Below are 23,007 nucleotides of genomic sequence, written 5' to 3'. Positions count from 1 at the left end.
TCTTCTTAATTTTAGCCATTCTAATAGGTGTGGAGTAGTATCTCACTGAGATTTTAATTTCCATTTCCCTAATGACTAATGATGTTAAACACTTTTGCATGTGCTTATTGATCATTAACATATCTTCTTTGGTGAAAGGTCTATTCTAATCTTTTTGCCAAGTTTTAATAAGGTTGTTTTCTTATTATCAAGTTTGGGGTCTTTATATTTTCTAAATACAAGTCCTTTCTCAAATATATACATTGCAAACACTTTCTCCTTGTCGGCTGTCTTTTCATGTTCTTCCTGAGAGCAGAAGTTTTTAATTTTGATGAAGTCCAATTTATGAGTTTGTTCTTTTATAGATCATGCTTTTGGTGTCAAAACTAAGAAATCTTTACCTAAACAAAGGTTACAAAGATTTTTCTCCTGTGTTTTCATCTACAATACTTACAGTTTTAGCTCTTACATTTAGATCTATGACTCATCTTGAGTTAATGTTTGTATATGGTACAGGATATGGATTGAAGTTCCTTTTTTTTTTGCATATGTATATCCAATTGTTCCAGCAACATTTGTTGAAAATACTAATATTTTGCCACTGAATTATCCTTTCATGTTTGTAAGACATCAATCATCAATTTATTTGTGGATCTATGTCTACACTCTTTATTCTGATCTATTTCTATCTTACACCACCATCCACTGTCTTGATTACCATAGCTGTAAAATAAGTTTCAAAACCAGGTAGTTTTAGTCCTTCAAGTTTGTTCTACTTTTTCAGTTGTTTTGGCTATTCTGGGTCCTTTGCATTTGATATGAATTTTTAAAATAGGTTATAAATTTCAATCTAAAAAAAGGCCTGCTATAGATCAATGTGGGGGAGAATTGACATTATAACTATATTGAGTCTTTTGACCCATGAACAAGATATACCTCTCAATTTATTTGGATCTTCCTTAATTTCTCTCAGCAATGTTTCACTCATGCAAAATCTCCTCACCTCTCTAAGAATGTAAAAGTTTTTGTTTGTTTTTAATTTTCTTCTACTCCCTGAATAGTCTGTTTTCTCTAGGTTTCTTTTTTTTTCTGTTTATTTGTGTCTTTATCTTTCATGTCAAAGGACTGATTTTTTTGGCAGTCTATTCATATTCAAGAGGGAGACACCAAGAAGCCAATAAGAAGCTCTGCATGCATGGGCAAGGATGGTTCACGAGTAGCCATCCCTGTAGCGTAACTGCCCATTTCACAAGAAACCCTAAAATGTCAGAATCCGTAATATTTTTGCCTTGAGCTAGACAGGTTGTCCAGAGAAGAATCCTCCAATCTTTTGCTCAGAAAGCCTGGCTGGAAGAAGTGGGAGGGGGCAGGATAAGGACTGAGGGTGGGGAAGTTTCAGGGTTCCATATGTACATTTTCACTTAATATTCATTTTCATGATTGTGTCTCAACACATCCTCTCTGCCTTTGTTCCTGAGTCTGATGCTCCTTTAGCTGAATTTCTCAATAAACTTCCTTTCTTCTTCTGGGGTAAGAGAGAGGTAGTTATCTTGCAGGATCTTGCAGGATCTTTGTGGAAAGGGATCTGCGGTTTCACTTTTCTTTATAAAGTCTTTCAGCAAATCATCCTGTTATGCGCCCCTCTCTCCCCTCCAGCTATTTGAGGGCATGGTGCCTCCAATTCCTTAACGTTTCAGAGTTCTGCTGTGCAAACTGGTATGCCTGTTGGCATTTTCCTCTATAGGCTAGGCCAGTTACCACTTGCCCCTCTGCTTCCCACTTTCCATTGTTTGTTGACATCTCTAATTTGATGGCTTCTCCTGTCCTATGTGAATTTAAAACATAACTTTCCTTTGCACAAGTGTGCAATCCACAACACTTATCTAGATATCAAACTGTTTTGAATTACCAAGTAATAACCCTAAGTGGCAGCCTGACCCTTCCTCCTATGAGAAAGGCTGTGAGGGGAGGCCGGCCCGGTGGCGCAGGCAGTTAAGTGCGCGTGCTCCGCTGCAGTGGCCCGGGGTTCGCCGGTTCGGATCCCAAACGCCCACCGATGCACTGCTTGGCAAGCCATGCTGTGGCGGCGTCCCATATAAAGTAGAGGAAGATGGGCACAGATGTTAGCCCAGGGCCAGTCTTCCTCAGCAAAAAAAGAGGAGGACTGGCAGATGTTAGCACACGGCTGATCTCCTCACAAAAAAATAAATAAATAAACAGTGAGAAAGGCTGTGAGGTTAAGTCTAAGGAAAAGAGTGAGGCTGGAAGGTGGCGTCTGGTTCACTCAGTAATTAGTAATTTTAAAAGAATATGTGGTAGACTATAAAGATATATAATAAAATGTGGATCACTATTTCTATAATGACAAACTGGTACGAAAAATTGCAACACATATGTCAGACGGAATGACCCTAATATAAAAAGAATGTTTATAAATCAATAAAAAGATCAACACCCAATAGAAAAAAAAATAAAGATGGTTAAAATATATGAAAATATATTGCAATAAAATGTGCAAATTAAAATAATATTGAGCTAATTTTCACCTATCAAATTAACAAAGTTTAACAAGGCAACCTCTCTTGGAGTGAGGGGTACAATTTGGCAATTCCGTCAAAATTTGAAATGTGAATACTTTTTGACCAGTTCAGGGAGTATCATGAACATATAAATGGGTGTTTGAAAAGCTATTGCAAAAACCCATCAGCATGGGATTGATTAAATAAGTTACCATTCTATCTCACAGTGAATACTCTGCAGCAATAAAAAATGAGAGCGGACTAGAGATGATTTTCCTTTTGTTTATACCTTTTTATTTTGACTAAACCTTTTGTAATAAGCATATCTTACTTTTATAATCAGAGAAATCAAGAAAACCATTTTGTTTCTATTTAGAAGCAACTTAGATTAGTAGTTAGGAGTATGACCTTGGGACCCAAGCTGCCTGGGTTCAAATCCCAGCACCACCCCTTGTTCAACCTTCATGATGTTTCTTGATGTTCCTGTTTGCCCATCATTAAAATGAACATAATAATACCTACTCCTAAGATGGTTGTAAGGACTAAATAAATTAATATCTGTAAAATGCTTAGAACCTGCTTGGCACACAATAAGCACTTGATATGTATTAGCTATTATTATTTCATTTTGGAAAAACAGAGATTATTTAGTGATTCGTGTTTAGGCTGTGTTAAAATGTCTCAATCTCAAAACAGCTGATTCAAAATGCAAATAGTCAATGAGAAAAGACAAGAACAAAATTATAAGTTTAAATATTGGAAGGGAAGAGACAAAATGTAATTATTTGCAGATGATATAATTGCCTACCTAAGAAAATCCAAGATAATCAATTGAAAAAGCATCAGAATTAATAAGAGAATTCAGTAGAATGGAAAAATAAAAGATAAATATTCTTAATTCAATAGCCTAACACTATAGCAGCAATCACTAGTTAGAAAATATAATGAAAGAAAAATAGATTCAATTCACAATAACAAAAAATATATATAAAATATCTAGGAGTAAGTGTCACAAGAAATATATAAGCTTTACGTAAAATAAAGAGTATCATAAAAATATGCTGAAAGATTTAAAAGGAGACCTGAATCTCTTGGATAAAATAATTAAAATTGGGGGGCTGAGGGCAGGGTGAAATGGGTAAAGCGGGTCATTTGTACAGTGACACAAACTAGACTTTTTGTGGTGAACATGACATAACGTATACAGAAGTCAAATTATAATGATGTACACTTGAAATCTGTTATAAACCAATGTTACCTCAATAAAAAAATCTCAATGGAAAAATAATTAAAACTGTAAAAAATACATTGATTCCCCTCAAATTAATCTAAAAATCTAATGCAATTCTAATGAAAATTCTAACAGGGCTTTTTTTTTTTTTTAACTTAATCCTTAAATTTATCTAGAAGAATAAATACTTGTAAATGGGCATGAAAAGTGTGAAAAAATAAGATGAATGAGGGTGGCTTACTCTGCTAAATATCAAATTAAAAGCATCGCACTGCCTCAGGAATAGATGATCAGTGGAACAGATTAGGGAATACAAAAGCAGACACATCATTATGCGGACTTAGTATATGGGAAGGGTCACCAACTGGGCGGGATTATTCAGAAAACTGTGTTAAGACGATTGATTACACATACAAAAAAAATTAAGTTAGATCCTTATGTTGTAAAGTACACAAAAATAAATTCCCAGGTGGACCAAAAATCTAAAAAAAAACAAAACAAAACATTAGAGGAAAATATCTGTAGAATCTTAGAATTTGTTTTATCTTTCAAATCAAGATTCATAATCTATAAACTTTATGATCTATTTTTTATTCAGAAAATATACACATATACACACTCATGTAGATAGGTTAATACACATATAAACGAAAAGTTGGAGGAAGATCCTGGACTAAGATAGTGGTTAGGAGATGCGATTACAGTGGACTTCCATCATCTGTTTTACATTTTGGAGATGTTTGAATTTTGTCTGATTACCTTTGAAATCAGAAAAAAAAAAAAAAAGCAAACCAAAAAAAAAATCTGTATTATATACCCTGATGAAATATACCAATACCCTCAGAGGATATTGGAATAGGACAAAGCTAGGTACTTGCAAAACGCATCAATTTCCAAAGTATTAAAATTTTGTGAACCCTAGGCTCATCATTTCATTCATCTTATGCTTGACTCACTTTAATTTGTTGATGACTTTCAAAATCTGGCATTCAGAATTGACCCAATTTTCCAGAAATATTCTGGCCAAATTACAAAACAGTAAGACATGATCTGAAGACTAATGCTTCTCTATCCTTATTTTGTTAATTTTGCTTTAGCCTCATCATAGTCTGGTTTCATATCTAGACTGGTTGATAAACGTGTCCAGTATTTTCCTTGTAAACATCTTTGCTGTAGACATCTTTGCTGCAAACATTTTCACCAAACTAATTGGCAACTAAGTCAATTTTGCCATAAAAGAAAAAAAATAAATAAAATTAAAATTAAATAAATAATAAAATGAAAGGACATGTATTTTATTTTTATTGCAGTAACATTGGTTTATAACATTATATAAATTTCAGGTGTACATCATTATACTTCGATTTCTGTATAGATTACATCGTGTTCACCATTTCCTTGCTGGTTGTCAGTTGATGGCTGATCCCAGCTTCTAGATGCCACCGGCATTCCTTGACTTATGGCCTCCTTCCTCCATATTCAAAGCTAGCAACAGCAGGTTGAATTCTCATTAGAATCTCTCCTTCTCCTATCTCCTCTCTCATTGCAGATAGGAAAGCTTCTCACTTTTAAAGACTCGTGTGATTAGATTGGGTCCACCTGGATAATTTCCCTATCTGAAGGTCAATAAATTTACTCACATCTGCAAAGTCCCTTTTGCCATGAAGGTTACATATGTACAGGTTCTGGTGATAAGGATGTGGACATCTTGGGAGATGAGGGCATAACTCTGAGGTCCATAGCAGTTAAGTGTGTGCAGTTTGGAATGCTCAGGTGTTGGAATCCTGGTTCCAGCACTTAATGGCTAAGCAATCTTGGACAGTTACTTTAAATTTCCCCATCTTTATAGTAATGGTATCTACCTCATCCAACTGTCATAAAATTACATAACATGTATATGTATCAGGATGCCTAACATAAATGTTCATAAATTTAGCTATCATTATTAAATATTAAATTTAAATGAGGAATCTTTTCTTATCTCAGTTAAGTTTCATCTTAATATTTCCAACTCAGGGCCACAGCCTGTCAAGATAGTTTTTAATCTTGATTCTGTGGTCTTCAGTATTATAATTTCCTTTTAGATTTGTGTTATCTTCCCCTTGATAAGTATGCTTGCTCCTTCACCTCAGTCACAAAGTTAGGCAAGGTCAAGCTGTGGCTTTGGCACCAACAGAGACAGCCCTCACCCGTGAACACAATTTCACATGAGAGACCCTGACTCCAGGGGTGCAGTGCTGAGAGGAAAGGGAAAACACAAAGGTTCCTGCCTTGGTGGAGTTCATCTTCTAATAGCCCCTTTCACAAATGAGAAAAATAATAGAGTCCTTGCAACGGCACCCAAGGCCCACTCTATGACACTCAATTTAGTTTTAAATGGATAAGTGAGATAAATAAGGGAGATATTAACATCCCAATTTTATAGATGAACAAACAACTGAGGCTCAAGCTGTTTTAAAGGATTTGTTCAGGCTCATATAGCTAATAAAGGGCAGAGCGAGGCCAAGAACCAAGGATTTCTGAATCCAAATCCTACACTCCTTCCCCCTCAGCACTCTTCCTTCTAAGGATATGGAAACCAAAATGGAAAACAGCTTCCTATGAACTGGAGTGGGTACACTGCTAGCATACAGTTATGTTTGCCACATCTCAGGACCTGAAAAGCCCTAGAAAGGGGATAACTAAATGACGGAAGAAATTTTGGGCCTTTGATGAAAGAAGAGCTACTTCATTAGAATAAACTTTAAAAAAAAAATTGGAATTCTTCAGCCTAGAAATGTTACAGCTGAGGAAAAAACTATCAAATCCAGACTGATAGAACTAAGACTGACAGGCACTGTTTGCTATAATCTAGTTGGCACGTTTCAAACTCCTGTTCAACTACTTCTTCACAGAGCAGAAAAGAAATTTATCAAACTCTATACTTCCATGAAGTAGCACTAGCCAGAAATATTCAGGCAGGCAGTCTTCATATCAGTGAATTCCTGGAAAAAATGATAAGTTGATCTTTAGATATTAAATTGTGTTTTCCCATTTACCGGCAGTATGATGAAGGGTCTTGACCAAGGGAGTATTACGTCAAATAAATCACAGATATGGCCAACATAGTGTTAAAATTCAATATTATGACTTCAAAACTCTGTATTCATTAAAAATAAAAGGGTCTATATGTACCACATCCTGGTTGGGTAAGAAATCTCCATTTACTATAAGACGTGTACACAAATACATATAATTTGTATACATTCAATACTAAAAGTAAACATCTATCATAAAGTTCTCTTAAACCAACGGTTAAAATAAATTTAACTTTGCCCACCTTTAGAATTTAGGAGGGCTTTGATATGAATGAGTCAAGTCAAGTCTTTATTAAAAATAAAGGCTGTTCACTATGGAAAACAGTATGGAGATACCTCAAAAAATTAAAAATAGAAATACTTCATGATCCAGCTATCCCACTTCTGGGTATTTATCCAAAGAACTTGAAATCAACAATCCAAAGAGGCTTATGCACCCCTATGTTCATTGCAGCATTATTCACCATAGCCAAGACGTGGAAGCAACCCAAGTGTCCATCAACAGATGATTAGATAAAGAAGATGTGGTATATATATATATGTTGGAATACTACTCAGCCATAAAAAAAGACAAAATTGTCCCATTTGCAACAACATGGATGGACCTGGAGGGTATTATGTTAAGTGAAATAAGCCAGACAGAGAAAGACAAACACTGTTATGACCTCTCTCATATGTGGAATATAAATTCACACACAGACAGAGAGAACAGTTTGGTGGTTACCAGGGGGAAGGGAGTTGGGGGGTGGGCACAAGGGGTGAAGGGGCGCATTTACATGGTAACTGACAAATAATAATGTACAACTGGAATCTCACAATGTTATAAACTATTATGACATCAATAAAAGAAAAAAAAAAGGCTGTTCAGATAGGTTGAAGTAATTTGAATTGCCAACTTGCTGAATTTTCTATTACCTAAGCTATACTACTCTTTAATCTATAAAATCCATTTGTATTACTGAAAATTTCTCAAATGGCAGCTAACCATGGATTCAAAATGCTTATGATTGGGTTGTGGCAACCAGTATTTCCTTTCCATACATAAAAGGAAACTAAGGTTTAAAATTTCCCTTAAATGACTTGCTTAAGGTCACACAGCTCGTTAGTGGTACAGCTGGGACAAGAAGTCAGGTCTTACTGAAACTGAGGATAAAGGAGTTAAAATTTCCCTGGATTAGGGTGAAACTGTGCCTTGTACTCACAAGGTTAACATGGAAAACAATAACCAAAGTTTCTGAGCTTGCCTTGCGGAACCACAGGAGGACCGCTGATAAGAGAAGAACTTGCTAACAGCCCCCTGCCTGACTAAGCATCTTGCAGGAACACTGAGAAGCTAAGCCACCGGCCCTCACTGAATTCCTCTTCAAGACTTTGAAGCAGCTATGCATGCTACCATATGGGTCAGTCTAAGCAAAACTGGGTAGACTGGATAATCTCTTTCAAGGAAATTTGAGTACATTCATGAATATGTCTGCCTGCAGGCTGAGGCTCATTAAGTGAGGGTAGCTCAAAACCTAGTAACTGAGTCCCAGCAGAACATGAATTGAACAGCCAGTGCATCACCCGGTTTAGGAACCCAGAAAAATTCTAGTTTCTACTCATGGAATCTTCCCCTTCCCTTCTCAAATCCTTTTTCCTAATTGCTCACTGTGCACAAGACCCCAGCGGGCTCTCTTCCCTGACCCCAATTCCCTTGCCCCATAGTCCAGGGTGACAGGAGAACCGAAGCAGCCAGCCATCATAGCAATACCACCATAAGCCAGAATCATATCTTCTGCTGGTGTGAGGGTGAAACTAACCCACATTCCCCCTACACCCTTTTCTCTACGTATCTAACCAGCTACATTAAAGCCCTGAAGCACTGTATGGGCTCTTGTTTAAACTAAGGATTGCTGGGCCAGACTTTTTTTCTCATTGTAGTCAAATACACATAACATAAAATTACCATTTTAACCACTTTAAAGTGTACAATTCCATGGCATTTAGTACATTCACAATGTGGTTAACCATTACCACTATCTAGTTCCAGAACATTTTCATCACCCCAAAAGGAAATCCTGTACCCATTAGCTGTCACTCCCTATTCTCCCCACCCCCAGTCCCTGGCAACCACCACTTTGCTTTCTAACCATGTACCAGAGCAATTAATAGTTTGGGCTAAAACAGCTAATGCTTCTATTCACTGAGAAGGACCAATTTATTCAATGAAGCAAAAGGGCTTTTTTGTTTGTATAAGAATTTTGAGGATTAACATCTGGATCCAAGTCAAATTGAACTTCAAGTCATAATATCCCTATAGGTTTGTCTTGTTAAACTTGAGTACATCACAGTATCTGGGTCTCTCATCACTAATTTGTGAAACAGAATTATCGTACCTGCTTCCCTCCACACTCCATGCAGTGCTAATCACTCCTTGACCTCATTTTTCCATTTTACAGTGGAATTCATAAAAGCCAGAACAGATTTAGGTTATATTACTCAAAGATGAGATTCACTTATTAATTTTCAGTCCCTCCTACTTAGGAAATAGTGTTTTGCCTCCTATCTGAAAAGATGCCTTTGCCATTCTTCTGTTGTTTCCTTCATAAGCTCAAATTAACCTACAGACTTTTAAAAGCTAACTGTCTGCTTGAACTTTTAATGTCTGGCACATTTCATGCACTTGATGGATGATGGAAAAACAAATGAGTTCAATGTCAAAAAAAGACAAATGGTTGCAAGTGACACTTCTGAAATGATTTTTGTAGAAACTAAGCCTTTTTGGTTCAAACCGTCACTTTTCCTTTGCACCTCTAAGTTAAAACAAAAATAATCTTATCTACTTTACATTCATGCTTTGTGACATAAATCACAAAGATAAACTTTAAATGGAAATTAATGAATAATATAATTTACTTTGACTATTAGAAACACACACATGCACACACAGTCCAATTAAGTCAAAATCGGCAGATGGTCCAGGATATCTGTATTTTTTAAAAGCTCCCCACACAATTCTAGTTTCTACTCATAGGATCATCCCCACCCCAAATCCCGCAAATCCTCTTTTCTAACTGTTGAGAATCACTGCTAAATATTACTGTGCAACACAGGCATTTTCTACCATGTCCTTTTTTTCCCTCTACTGTCCTAAGAAAAGTATTCCAAACAAAATCATATCCAAAAATCATCTTAATAACCTAAGTTTCACAATCTTAAATTGTAATCAAGTTTCAAGCCATAAAACTATCCCAATGGTATTCAGTTATCTAATAAGCTACACTAAAATTATAGTAACAATCATAATATTTCAGGCCATTTACTGTTTATTTCCCAAGCTCTCAATAAATCGTAACTACTCTCCAGAAAGGGTTAATATTGCTCTTGATTTCTGTTGGTATTTCTGGGGAGAAACAAACAAAACAGGAAATAAACAAATTATCAAATCAACTCAAAGCAAACATTTCAAGGTTGTTCAGCAGCTTTACCTATCTGATTACTGTGTCACATAAGGGAGCTGTGTACGTTTCCAAATCAGGAATTGCCACTAATTCAACTGTGCTTCTACTTAATTTAATTAAAAGTTCTATGTGATTTATGTAAAAGGGTTGAGGTACACAATAGAATTTTTAAGTTGAGTATATATAAGCTTTCTGCTCTTGAAAAGAAAGTGACTCATTAACAAATCTACGGAGAATACTTTCATAGGCTTACAACTAGAAAAAAAATAAAAATATTTCAGTTTTAAAGAGGGCCCCCTGCTAAACAATCCTCAGTGCTCTTTCATTTGATTGTGTTGTTTGCACATTAGAACAAACAACTAGTTAAAGGTGAGATTCAGGCAATTGGAGATTCAAAATATATAATTTCAAACTGAAGAGAGAACTCAAGACAGGGGCCTACCGAGCATGAAACGATCAAACTAGCCTATGCTCATGGTTTCTGTCTAAATTAGGTGCCTTTAGTTCTACCCTCTTCTGTGTATCATTTTGTTTGTCTCAAGATAACGAAATGGCTATAGCAGTCCCAGGCCTACCTCACACATGCAGGCCACACCGCTTTGAGAGCGCATCTCCTCAGCCATTCTTCAACAAATCCTAGGCTTCACTGTCTCCGAATCAACCTAGGTATACCTGTTCAACCCAGAACCAGAGTTCCCAACCCAGGCAATCTGACACCTCTTTATTATGTTGAAATAAAACTCCTAGATAATATCCACCTACCCACACACACACACACACATAGTTTGAAGAAAAACAAAATAAAACCCTAATTGTAATATAAGGGAGAATAAAACTTACAATGAAATGCATATTGTGATACATAAATGCTCAGGAATGGCTACAATAGAAGACGTAAAGAGATGTGACTGTTACAAATGAAAACTGACCCCGATGTGTTGTAATGCCAACTCAAATACCACTTTGATGATAGAATTTTCCAAAATGGGGAACAACTCTTGGAAATAGTCCAAACAAAACAATCATCTTTCCTTGATTTACAAGGTCGTTCTGTTCCTAGAAAATTCAGTGTACTGTACACAAAAATACTTTGTGTTTATATACACAAAACAGAGTTACGTTCTAGGATCAGATAATATCTGATGGGATACTGGAAAGTCACGTAGGACAAGGGACAATTCTTTCTGGTCCCTGCCCATCAAACAGTTGTAGTATCCCGCAAAATGTGAAGCACCCCTACAAATGGTCGAAATGTTCCCCAAGGAGGCGGTACCTCCCTTACTAAAAGTTGCTGGGCTAGAGGAATGAAACCAAGTCAGTCAGGTTCACTCAAACCTTGATTACTCTACAAAATGGGGGAGGGTGAAATGGAGGGTGAAGAGGCAGTAATATCCACCATTTCTAACTTCCTCATTCATAAATTAAAACTAAGAATTTCAAGTGTTCCCTCAGATAAAAGGCTTTATTTATACTGAAAAAACTTTTATTAGTGAAGTCCACCGTATCTGTTCAAGTTTAAAGCATGGTAAAATTGAGATGGCTAGGAAGGTGATTAGCTGAAAGAAAATATACCAGGTTTTAATTAACACTTAAATCCATTTGGTAGAAATGCTAGGTTTTAGGAAAAGGCAAAGATATCACAGATTAAATATCTACTAGATTTAAAATCCCCAATAACTTTTTTGGCTTAAACAGGAATCATTTTTGCACATTCATGTACTTTTTGGTTGATGTTGGAAATCATCATAGTAAAAAAAAATTCTGAAGAAATAAAACATGCTGAAGGACAGAATATATGAACCTTTTTCATTTCGTCTAAGGCAACTGTTTGTTTGTTAAGGCTTAACTCTATGAGCAAACCAATGGTACTATGAATAAAAAGGCTTGCAACTCTTTACATGGCCTCTCAATGGACTAAAAGTCTCCCGAGCAAAACAGCCACATGGAGACAGGAAGGTTATTGTAGTTATTTTTCTTACAAGAACCTGTCATCGGAAGAACTTTTTAAGTGAAGCAAAGCTTCTTGTGCTTTAGATTCCTAATTATGGAATAATCTTCTACACTCAAAATTTCTTCATTCTAGAAGAGTATCACCAATAACTACTAAAAAGCAGTTGCCCAGCAATCTACCTATCCCTGCAGACAGCAATGTGAAGAAAAGGTGAAACGCAACGTACCCCATTTAGTCATTCTTATCCTCTTCTCTCAGTTCAGTCCTAGAATATATAGTTTAGATAACCAAATCACTAGGATGCTGCTAAGTCTCATGTCAGTTGCAACGGCAAATATTTATTTGGTGGGTAATACCCTCAGAAGGAAAGTGGGAATTTTAAAAGGCAGCTTATATTCGATACTCAGTTTTGCAGATTTATTACCAAATATTTAATGGGATTTGGATATAAAAGGGAATTTCAACATTAAAAAAATAAACTCAAAGCTAATGTTATTTCTTGACAGCTGTAAAATCGGATCTCTCAGGTTCTGAAAGCAGAAAGACAGCACAGGGAAGAATGTTGTTAAGGCTAAGGAAAGAGGGAGTGTTGCCAAAGCAAACTGTATTAACGGCGATGAGGCCCAAGTAAACTGTCAAAGACATTACTGACAGCAACAGTACAGGGCTGACACACCAGTGCACAGATCAGCAAGGCGCAACTTACCAACGAGTTTATACCTGAAGAATTTACTTGTCATTTTGGTGGAGAGAGAGCATTAAGACAAAGTTCATATCTAAAAGTAAATACCGCTTAACGCAAATATAAATTAAATAAGCCCTGTCACCATCCACAGATTTGTTTCCTAAAATCTTAGGCACAAAATAATCTATAACACTGACATCCTTATTAGTTTTCAGAGAAGGGGAAGGGAAGGAGACAACTATTACATATACTCACAAGTTACCATTTAAAATTAAGACACTCCAGGGGCCGGCCTGGTGGCGCAGCGGTTAAGAGCACCCACTCAGCTGCAGCAGCCCAGGGTTTGCAGGTTCGGATCCCGGGCGTGCACCGATGAACCACTTGCTAAGCCAGGCTGTGGCGGCGTCCCATATAAAGTAGAGGAGGATGGGCACAGATGTTAGCCCAGGGCCAATCTTCCTCAAGAAAAAAGGGGAGGATTGGCATCGGATGTTAGCTCAGGGCTAGTCCCCCTCACCAAAAAAACAAAAAATAAAATTAAGACACTCCAATTCCACAACAAATGTAGAAAGGTATTTATAGGGGAGGGAAAAAAAAGCTTTGTTTATTGTAAAGTTAGGTAAACTTAGGTATTAAATTGGCAATGAATGAGGAACATACACAGCCTAGTATCATACATTTACAGTTCATATACAAGTTAGTCTTGGCTTCACTTACTGGGTTCCATGATAAAGGTCTAAAATGCTTCTAGATTGAATTTAAATTTTTCTAGATATTTTTTCTTTTTTTGGTGAGGAAGATTAGCCCTGGGCTAACATCCATGCCCATCTTCCTCTCCTTTATATGTGGGACGCCTGCCACAGCATGGCTCGATAAGTGGTGCATAGGTCTGCGCCCGGAATCTGAACCTGCAAACCCCAGGCCGCCGAAGCGGAGTGTGTGAACTTAATCACTACACCACGAGGCCAGCCCCTAAATTTTTCTAGATCGTTAAAGGGCTAAAGGGACATTGGTCTACTGCCGTCAAAATTCAAGGGGAGGGCCGGCCCCATGGCTTAGCAGTTAAGTGCGTGCGCTCCGCTACTGGCGGCCCGGGTTCGGATCCCAGGTGCGTACCAACGCACCGCTTCTGCGGCCATGCTGAGGCCGCATCCCACATACGGCAACTAGAAGGATGTGCAGCTATGACATACAACTATCTACTCGGGCTTTGGGGGAAAAAATAAATAAATAAAAAGGTTTATTAAAAAAAAAAAATTTCAAGGGGAAATAAATGTTAACACATGTTTAGTTTCCATTTAAACTTTCTATTCAGCAGCTCTTAAATTTTTTTAACCCCTGCATTTCTAAAAGGATTAAGGCCAACTGCCTTTTTTACATTAAAATTCAAAATAAAGCTTTTACAAAAGATCTAAATGGAATTGCTATATGCAAATTCATTTAAAAGTCTCAAGATCACAAAAGTGCTATTGCCAGCTAAAGACTTCACAGTTATTCTAAGTAGATAAAACATATTCTCCCTTCTTTTAAAGATGAAAATAAAATAGCTGTATCAGTTTTCTACTATAAAAAAAAGCTGTGAACTTGATAACAAGTGTGCTATAGTCTCTTAATACCATGTTTAATTCTGATATCTTACTTGCCTATGTATATGATATATTTTCCCAAAAAAAGAAAAAAACAGATCCAATGAGAGAAAGAATGTTTAATAAATGGTGTCGAAACAAATAGCTATCTGTTTTGAATAAAAATAAAATTAGATCCTTATACCTTGCACCATATAGAAAAATACATATATTACTGATGGATTCAAGAGTAAAAAATAAAAATGCAAGTACCAAAAATTCTACATACAATTTTAGGGGGTTTACAGACTCCCTAAAGCCCATCCATGGATCTCAGATTATCTAGAAGAGGAATTGTTAATCATAACTTCTATTAAAATCTCAATGCCAAATAACAGACATGTTTTCAAGATCAAGTCACATGCAACAAATGAAGATGAATACATTAACTCATTGTTATAACTTTATAAAATCTCCAAACTGGAACTAGAAACAGAGGCATGTCAATACAAATGGACAATGACTTAAAAAAAAAAAACACCAATTTAAATAAGTTTGAGTGCATACTGTACAAGTGTATCTATATGTCTGTTAGCCTTTCAGAAATATAACATCAGCTAAATCTGTAATACTTAAAATTTATTATGTGCAATGTTATTCTCAAACTTGATTAAAATACTTAATAAATACAAGTTATGTTTAATATGAATAACTGCAACATACTTAAAGATCTAAACATATAACAGGAATTCTATAATAGTAAAATGCAATACTTTCACCTGCATTCAATCTCATACACAATGGAAAAATACTTGCAGATAATTAGCATTAAGAATGCAAATATATTTTCACTGTGGAAGAAAAATAATAATAAGATTAGAAATCATATATTTGCGTAATCTACAAGGAAGCTGTAGATAGTCTACATTATGATATTCTATTTTGAAATGAAAACAATTCAATATTTAATTTTACAACAAATTTACTCAAGGCAAAATATTTATTTATTACAGAACAGGATCCTAAATCAAAGTATGCAAGGCAACATTAGATCAACCATTTTAGATTTTTTTTAATGAAGTGTAGCTTTAAAACTGTAATAAAGGTGAACATAAATTCTAACATGCTCTTCTCGTCTTATAAATGGGATGATGTAGAAAAGCAAAGCTTCAATGTGTAGGGATTGGAACCATCTGTAAAAAATTTAAAAACAAAGTTAATAGTTCACTTCATGAAACTCTCAAGATCACTTTGAATTAGCAGACTAAATTATTTCACCTTTTTATAGTATTAGAAGCAGACACATAAGGAAGGAAAATTTCTATGTAAGGTAAGGGAAAGATTACTTTTGTTCATATCTACTAGCAGGTTAGCTCCAGGGAGGTCACCACTACATTCCTACTATTCTAAATATTATCTGACACATAGAAGGCACTCAATATTTTTTTAGTGAATTAATTAATCATTACAAATGAACAGTATCAGGATTACACCTATGTCCATCAGCAATGCTCACTTCACAGAAAATATTATCAATGGTAATTCCTCTATAGAAGCCAATTCAAATACAGTTTGGGAAGTGAGACAAGACTGGAATGTACAAGAAGATATCAATGAGCTGAAAAAGTTCCAGGAGATCTAGTACTAAATAAATAGGATAATAAATAAGACATATAAATTCTAAAATTACACAATAAAACATTGGGTATAATCCGGGGCCGGCCCAGTGGCATAGCAGTTAAGTTCACGCGGTCGGCTTGGGCGGCCCAGGGTTCGCAGGTTCAGATCCCGGGCTCGGACCTACGCACCACTTATCAAGCCATGCTTGTGGTGGCGTCCCATATCAAGTAGAGGAAGATGGGCACAGATGTTAGCCCAGGGCCAATCTTCCTCAGCAAAAAGAGGGCGATTGGCAACGGATGTTAGCTCAGGGCTAATCTTACTCACAAAAAAAAAGAAAAAATTGGGTATAATCCACAAAAATACTTCTATTTTATACATTTTTCTTTAACTTTTCAGACCAAGCAGAGATAATTCTTCATCAATTGATTATGCAAAGAAACAATTTTGGTATCTTAATGTACCAGAATTTTAGTATTAAAAGCTATAGCTCCTCAAGGAAAAATAATTCCTATATAGGAAAAAGGATATACGTCAACAAGTATTTGCAAGACACTGCAGAGGATAAAAAGAGAAATAACTGTACCTGTCTCCAAGTGCAATCTAGCAACATTTACCAAAATATAAACTTTTATGCCCTCCACTACTAGGAAATTGCCCTACAAATACAAAAAGTGCAACTATAAGGATGTTTATTACAGTAATAGAAAAAATAATTGGAAACAACCAGTGTTCATCAATGGGGAAATGGGTAAATCAAATAAACTGTGGTACATCTCTACTATGAATAGCTACTCTACAAGTGCTTTTAAAAAAAAAAAAGGTACTTTGCATGTGCTGATATAGAAATAGCTCCAAGATATATACGTGAAAACAGCCAGGCACAGGATAGTACAGATAGAAGAACCATTTAAGTTCTAAAAATGTAGATATATATACACTGGAGAGGAAGAATAAGAAGAGGAGACAAAAAGGTTAGAATTTGTAAAAGCCTTTAACTTTCATTTTGTACCTTTATGTACTGAGTTTTTTAACCATACATATGCATTGCTTTCTTCTAAAAAGATAAATAGGGATTATGGAAGCCAGTCTTCAAGATGGCCCCAATGATCCCTACCCTCCTGGTATTCATAGCCCTGTATGGTTCCCTCCCGAACCATACTATGGTTGGTCTGTATGACCACAAGAATACAGCATAAGTGATGTATGGCACTTCCAATACTAGATTATAAAAGACATCGAGGTTTCTGCTTTGGTCTTTTGCTCTCATCTCTCTTGGATCCCTCACTCTGAAGGAAGCCAGCTACCATGAAATGGCCAATGTAGCTTGACTGGGCCTGCAAACAACCATATGAGCGAGCTTGGAAGTGGATTTTCCAGCCCCTAGTCAAGACTGCAGACCCAGACAACAGCTTGATTGCAACCTCATCAGAGACCCTGAGCCAGAACTACCCAGCTAAACTGTACACAGTTACTGACCCTCAGAAAAATTACTAACCCTCAGAAACAGTAAGACAATAAACATTTGCTGTTTTAAGCTGCTAAACATTGTGATAATCTGTTACACAGCAACAGGTAACTAATACAAGGATTATGTGGGTTGTGGGATTTATATGCCTTTTTTCCTTCATACTTCCCTGCATTAAAAAAACAAAAAACTAATAAATGTTATTTTAAATTTTTTTTCAATGTTTCTGACAGTAACTCCCATTGAATAATTATAACATAATTTCACTTACTTGGAACTCTTATCTGGTAGTGATTAAGTGCTGTAAGGGCTTCTACTGCATCAGTTTTGCATTCCCATTCTAATAGCCCAGAAAGCGTTTTGGCAGAAGCTAAAACAAAACAAAGAAACACAAATCCAGCTATTTGCTTGTCATTAACCAGAAAACTTAAAAAGAAGGAATGTGCACTTACGTTTTGCATCAAACACTTTATATTTGATGAATGTAAGAACTTCATGGTCATTACACAACTGTCAAAGAAATGTAAAACTCTGTTAAAAATATGCCCAAAATAATATTCCTACCTTTTTTTTTAAGAAAGTAATTTTATGGCAGCATTTTAGTTTTGAGTCTGACATGAAATGAATGAATTAAAACAAATTTTTTTAGATTAATACACTGAACGAGAAAATCAATTAAAAATAGTGATACTCTATAAATTATGTAAATAATATGCTGTTTGACAATAAAACCACAGATTTGTAACTGAAATACATATTCTCAGAGTTGACCAGGATTTATCTAGTACCTAAGGTAGGCAGTAGAGTTCCAGAAAATCAATTCTTTTCTGAAGCATTTCCTACAGGTAGGGAGAAAGTCAGGGATATATAAAATTTTGTTATGGGTGAGATTTAAGGACATGGTAAAAGAACTTTCCGAATGCAGGAGTAAGGGTATCTCATTCTAATTCCAACTCTCAAAAAGATTGAGCCACAAACAACAAAAGACCAATAAAAAATGGAGGCCAGAAAAGTATAATGGTCAAAAGATGAACTACATAAAGTATCAAATAAATAACAGAATACTAACAATATCAAAAGCAGAAGACAAACAGAGCAAGACTTTAAAAATGAGGCTAACTGGAATATTGAAATAGGAATAGGAATTTTTGAAATAGGAATATTCTACGCAATTTGTATTTTAGTGCCTACCTTTGTGAAAGTCTCTTCTGTCACACACAGTGGAACATTATAATAATGCAGCACACATGAGGGTGGCTGAATTATATTCTTAGATGCTTGGCCAGCACTTGTAAAGCGATTATTTTTGCTCATTGCAAAATCCTTGTAGCTACTTGTACCGTCTTCCAGCTCAAATATTTGACTTGGAACAACTGAATGTTGTTTAGACACACTAAAGATTGGAAAGGAAAAAGGTACAGAACATACCTTGTTAGATAAAAAGCAGCAAGTAGGCAGTCTCAAATTGTTAACATATATGCTTGCATCAATCTTAACAAAAAACACGTATGTAGCTATTTACATACGGCTTAAATAGTTAATATTTTGAACTTTTATTTAAATATTTAAATTTACTTTGAGTTATAATCAATCACTCTTATAGGTTAGACATCAATTAGAAAGAAAAATCTGTTGAATATATTCTCATATTAGAAAACATTAACATAAAAACTTGCCCATTTTAACATGCTGTTTTATCATCATAAAAACTAAAAACTAGGTATAAGTAAGAAAAATCTGAATTACATGACCCTAATACTTTGTCTAAAATGACAACACCATAGCTGCTAGTTTCAGATGTGCCCTTAGTTACATTAAAATATTCTGAGATTGAAATTAATGTCTCTAATAAAAAAGATAAAGACTTTTTAATATTTTTTAAATTTACCACTTAAGATAATTACCAAACATTAAGTCTTTTCCCAAATAACTTGACATTGTTAAGGTGTGTGACAGCTCTTTCTACAGCATACTCATCACCCATTTCTACCAGTGCTGTACCAGGAATGGTCTTCATAAATTTTACCTGTAAATATAAAATCCCCAAAAGGCAACCATTTAGTTCCCTTTTACAGTAACAGGATTTCTAAAAGATAATATGATTTAAGTGGTTGATGTCAAATATAGAAGATTGCCTAGAATCTTAACTTTATTCTGCTGTGCTATTAGATACTCTTAACTCTTATCAAAATTTCATAAAGTTAAAGAGGAAGACTATAATTCTACTGTATAGCACACTGAACAGAGCACAGGCTTACCCTGGCTGTTATTTATTAATTGTGTGATTTGGGGCAATTTACTTCACTTCTCTGAGCCACAGACTTCCCAATAAAATGGAGATAATGTGGGCTGGCCCCGTGGCTTAGCAGTTAAGTGCGCGTGCTCCGCTACTGGCGGTCCAGGTTTGGATCCCGGGCGCGCACCGACGCACCGCTTCTCCGGTCATGCTGAGGCCACGGCCCACATACAGCAACTAGCAGAACATGCAACTATGACATACAACTATCTACTGGGGCTTTGGGGAAAAAAAAAAAAAGGAGGAGGATTGGCAATAGATGTTAGCTCAGAGCCGGTCTTCCTCAGCAAAAAGAGGAGGATTAGCACAGATGTTAGCTCAGCGCTGATCTTCCTCACAAAAAAAATAAAATCAATCAATAAATAAGTAAACAAAATGGAGATAATGATAACATCTGGCAGGACTCATCAATATTTATTCATTCAACAAATATTTACTGAATGCCTAATATATTTTGATAAGCACTGTGCTAGGTAACGGGGATTTAATGGTGAACATAATAGACATGGTCTTCCTGAAGCTTATATTCTAGTAGGTAGGTCGGAAATTTAAAAGTAAATAATAATTACCAACTATTCAGAGTGCTGTTAAAGCAATAAACAAGAAGCTACATAAGAAATAATACAAGATGGCCTTGAGATAGCATTGCCAGTTGGAAGCCTTGTGCAAGGCAGGGGCAGTTTAAAAAACAGTCAATATTTCACAACTTGTCATGCTATATATCTTGGGCAGAAGCCATACTTATCCCCTTTTATTACTCCAATTTTAGTATACAATGCTCTAAGGGTTAGATAGGATAAAGTATGATAATCATTCGGCATAGTGCCTACCCCTTGAAAAGTCCCTAAATAGCTATTAAGTACCACTAACATTCATGACACCTTGAACATACTTCCTTCTTATCTGTTAACCTTTAAGGGATATTTGGAATGTATTTACACAACCAATGCAACATAGCATTTATATCCATCACTGCAACTATCAATTTTAATGGGCTATCCTAGCAGTTTTATACTATATGTGTATTGAACAAAACTCAGTTGTAGCAGAACTTTTCAGCTTTATTTGAAATCAACTGTCTTCTTGTGGGCAAAATTTCTCTCCCTTGATTTAATGCAATAGCATCCTACAAATCTAACAGTGACCAAATATGTTAAATATATAGTTCTTCTACTGGTAAATATCCAAGTTGGAAAAAAATTAACTATATGTTGGTCCTTGAAGGATTATGATGACATGAATAATGTATCATAAGGTATCATTTAAAATGTTTAAAAATTTTTGACATGTGGAGTCAGAGAGACTAGAACTGTTCAAATTACAGAAAACTTAAGTTTTTTTAAACAAAGTAATTTGGGTTTCTAAATCATGAGACAACTGTTTCATATCACAAAAGACAAAGATCTACTAAAGATGTTGATCAAATTGCCTGATTCTGGTTGTCTACAAATGTGAAAAGCACCAACAGAAAAGTAACACCACGTAAAGAAGTTTAAAATATACATTAAATCCATTTAGTTATCAAGTCTGCAGTTCCTAGACCTTAACTAAACACCCAGGTGTCTAAGATAAATGTCTGTGAAAAAATCTGAACTACTTTTCCCAATGTTGCTAAATCTGTCACATGTATACTTAACTAGTTATACAAGCAGATATATCCCATATGGTATCCCCTAGATCAAATGTGGAATTTTCTTTTTTTTAAAAAAATATGTTGAGGAAATTCTTGTTTCAGAGATTTTCTGAGTTGCTTCTTCAGATCAAGGTGGTTTTAGAATTAATGGACTAACAACTAACAGTACCAACGTTTCAAGCCATGCTCCCCCTCCCACATAATTATGACTCACATGCTTATACTTTTTTATTGTTGTGAAAAGAACACTAAAATCACTTAAAACAACAGGGAAAAATAACATTAGTACAGTATTGAAACTCAAATTAGCAAGTGCATCAAACAATTGTTAACTTAAGACTACCAAATCTCCAGTTAAATTTTCCACAATTCTTTCAAAAATAGTTTAGCATCTACTTTATGACAGGGATTATTCTAAGTATTCGTGAGGTATCAACAAACAGAAAACATCACAGACCTGGGGAAACCATAGAGTTATCTGGTAAAAAACAAAGTTAGAATTTTAAAGATCTTCAAAATACGTAAAGTTTAACTGTTTTGCTACTTTTTGAGTCTAAGCCTCTGGACAGAGAGTTTTGGACACATTCTATCAAAGTGGGTCAGTTTCAAATACCAATCGAGCTAAAAGCACACTGTTCCTCAGAAAGATACTAGAACTCTAGTTTTTGGGAGGCAAGTGTATAAATCTAGAACTCTCCTCAAATTCATGACTTGTGGCCAAGCTCTGAAATACATTTATGTATACCCAGCTCCATGAAAGTCACTGCTCTTTCAAATTTCACAGTTCTACATGTTAAATGCTGGAATCTTGTTGAAATGATAAAAAATATATATATAGGCTTTATGCCTATAATACTCTAGCAATTGATTAAACTACAATTTTGGACTTCTATTTATATTAATAAATTATTTAAAAAATATTTTTAGAACCAACAACCCATTCTGATCACTTACCAACAAAAAATAATTTCTGGAGTTCCTACCTAATGGAATTTTAGCTTCTGCGGGTAACTACTCAAAGAACTTGCATGTTCCTAACACAAGGAAAAACATATGTTTGCAGCCTTTTCAGATTTCCCTACTAAATATCCCAGCAAAAGAAACTAATATAAAATGAAACTTACCTTTTCAATATTTCCATATAAGCAGAATAGGTTGAAAACTCTCGAACAATTCATTTTTAGCTGATGTAACCCACTAACCATTACAACTGAACCAGAGGGATTTCCTCCATGCATGTAAGAGGAAGATGCCTGTGGTAGTGGATAGGCAACAAGCTCCGGTGTGTCTCGAGAGCCCATTCTGTAACGACTTGGTAAAGGCAATAATGGACCATGGGACCCTATAAAAACGATCAAAACAAAAAAAGAAAGAAAACACAACTGTAGCAGATATACTTTGCCACACAAAAAATAAATTCTTAACATTAGCTAGTTTGGTGTATGTGCAAGGAAAACTCAAATGTGTGAATATTCAAATATAACCCGTGGGAATTAATAAAATCTATATTTATTTATAAATCCAATATACACTGACCTGCACA

At 35.5% G+C, this 23,007-nt stretch overlaps 1 protein-coding gene across 1 annotated transcript in view; it reads right to left on the bottom strand.

Moving 5' to 3' along the window:
• Window positions 1–14,572: 14,572 nt before the first annotated feature.
• HNRNPLL (heterogeneous nuclear ribonucleoprotein L like) overlaps window positions 14,573–23,007 on the bottom strand; it is a 36,776-nt gene continuing 28,341 nt past the window's right edge. Inside the window, exons 8-13 of the mRNA XM_087436873.1 lie at window positions 22,589–22,806; window positions 19,440–19,561; window positions 18,727–18,928; window positions 17,988–18,045; window positions 17,807–17,905; window positions 14,573–15,640 (exon numbers count right to left, since the gene is read on the bottom strand). Coding sequence (XP_087292999.1) covers window positions 15,585–15,640; window positions 17,807–17,905; window positions 17,988–18,045; window positions 18,727–18,928; window positions 19,440–19,561; window positions 22,589–22,806 — 755 coding nt within the window. The 3' untranslated portion in view covers window positions 14,573–15,584. The remainder of the gene's footprint in view (window positions 15,641–17,806; window positions 17,906–17,987; window positions 18,046–18,726; window positions 18,929–19,439; window positions 19,562–22,588; window positions 22,807–23,007) is intronic.

Source organism: Ceratotherium simum, chromosome 11 (genome assembly GCF_057802395.1).
Source record: "Ceratotherium simum simum isolate JZ-2026a chromosome 11, ASM5780239v1, whole genome shotgun sequence".
In the NCBI taxonomy this organism is placed as follows: domain Eukaryota; kingdom Metazoa; phylum Chordata; class Mammalia; order Perissodactyla; family Rhinocerotidae; genus Ceratotherium; species Ceratotherium simum.
Note: the sequence above shows the minus strand (reverse complement) of the source record. Positions and strands in the feature narration are given on the sequence as shown.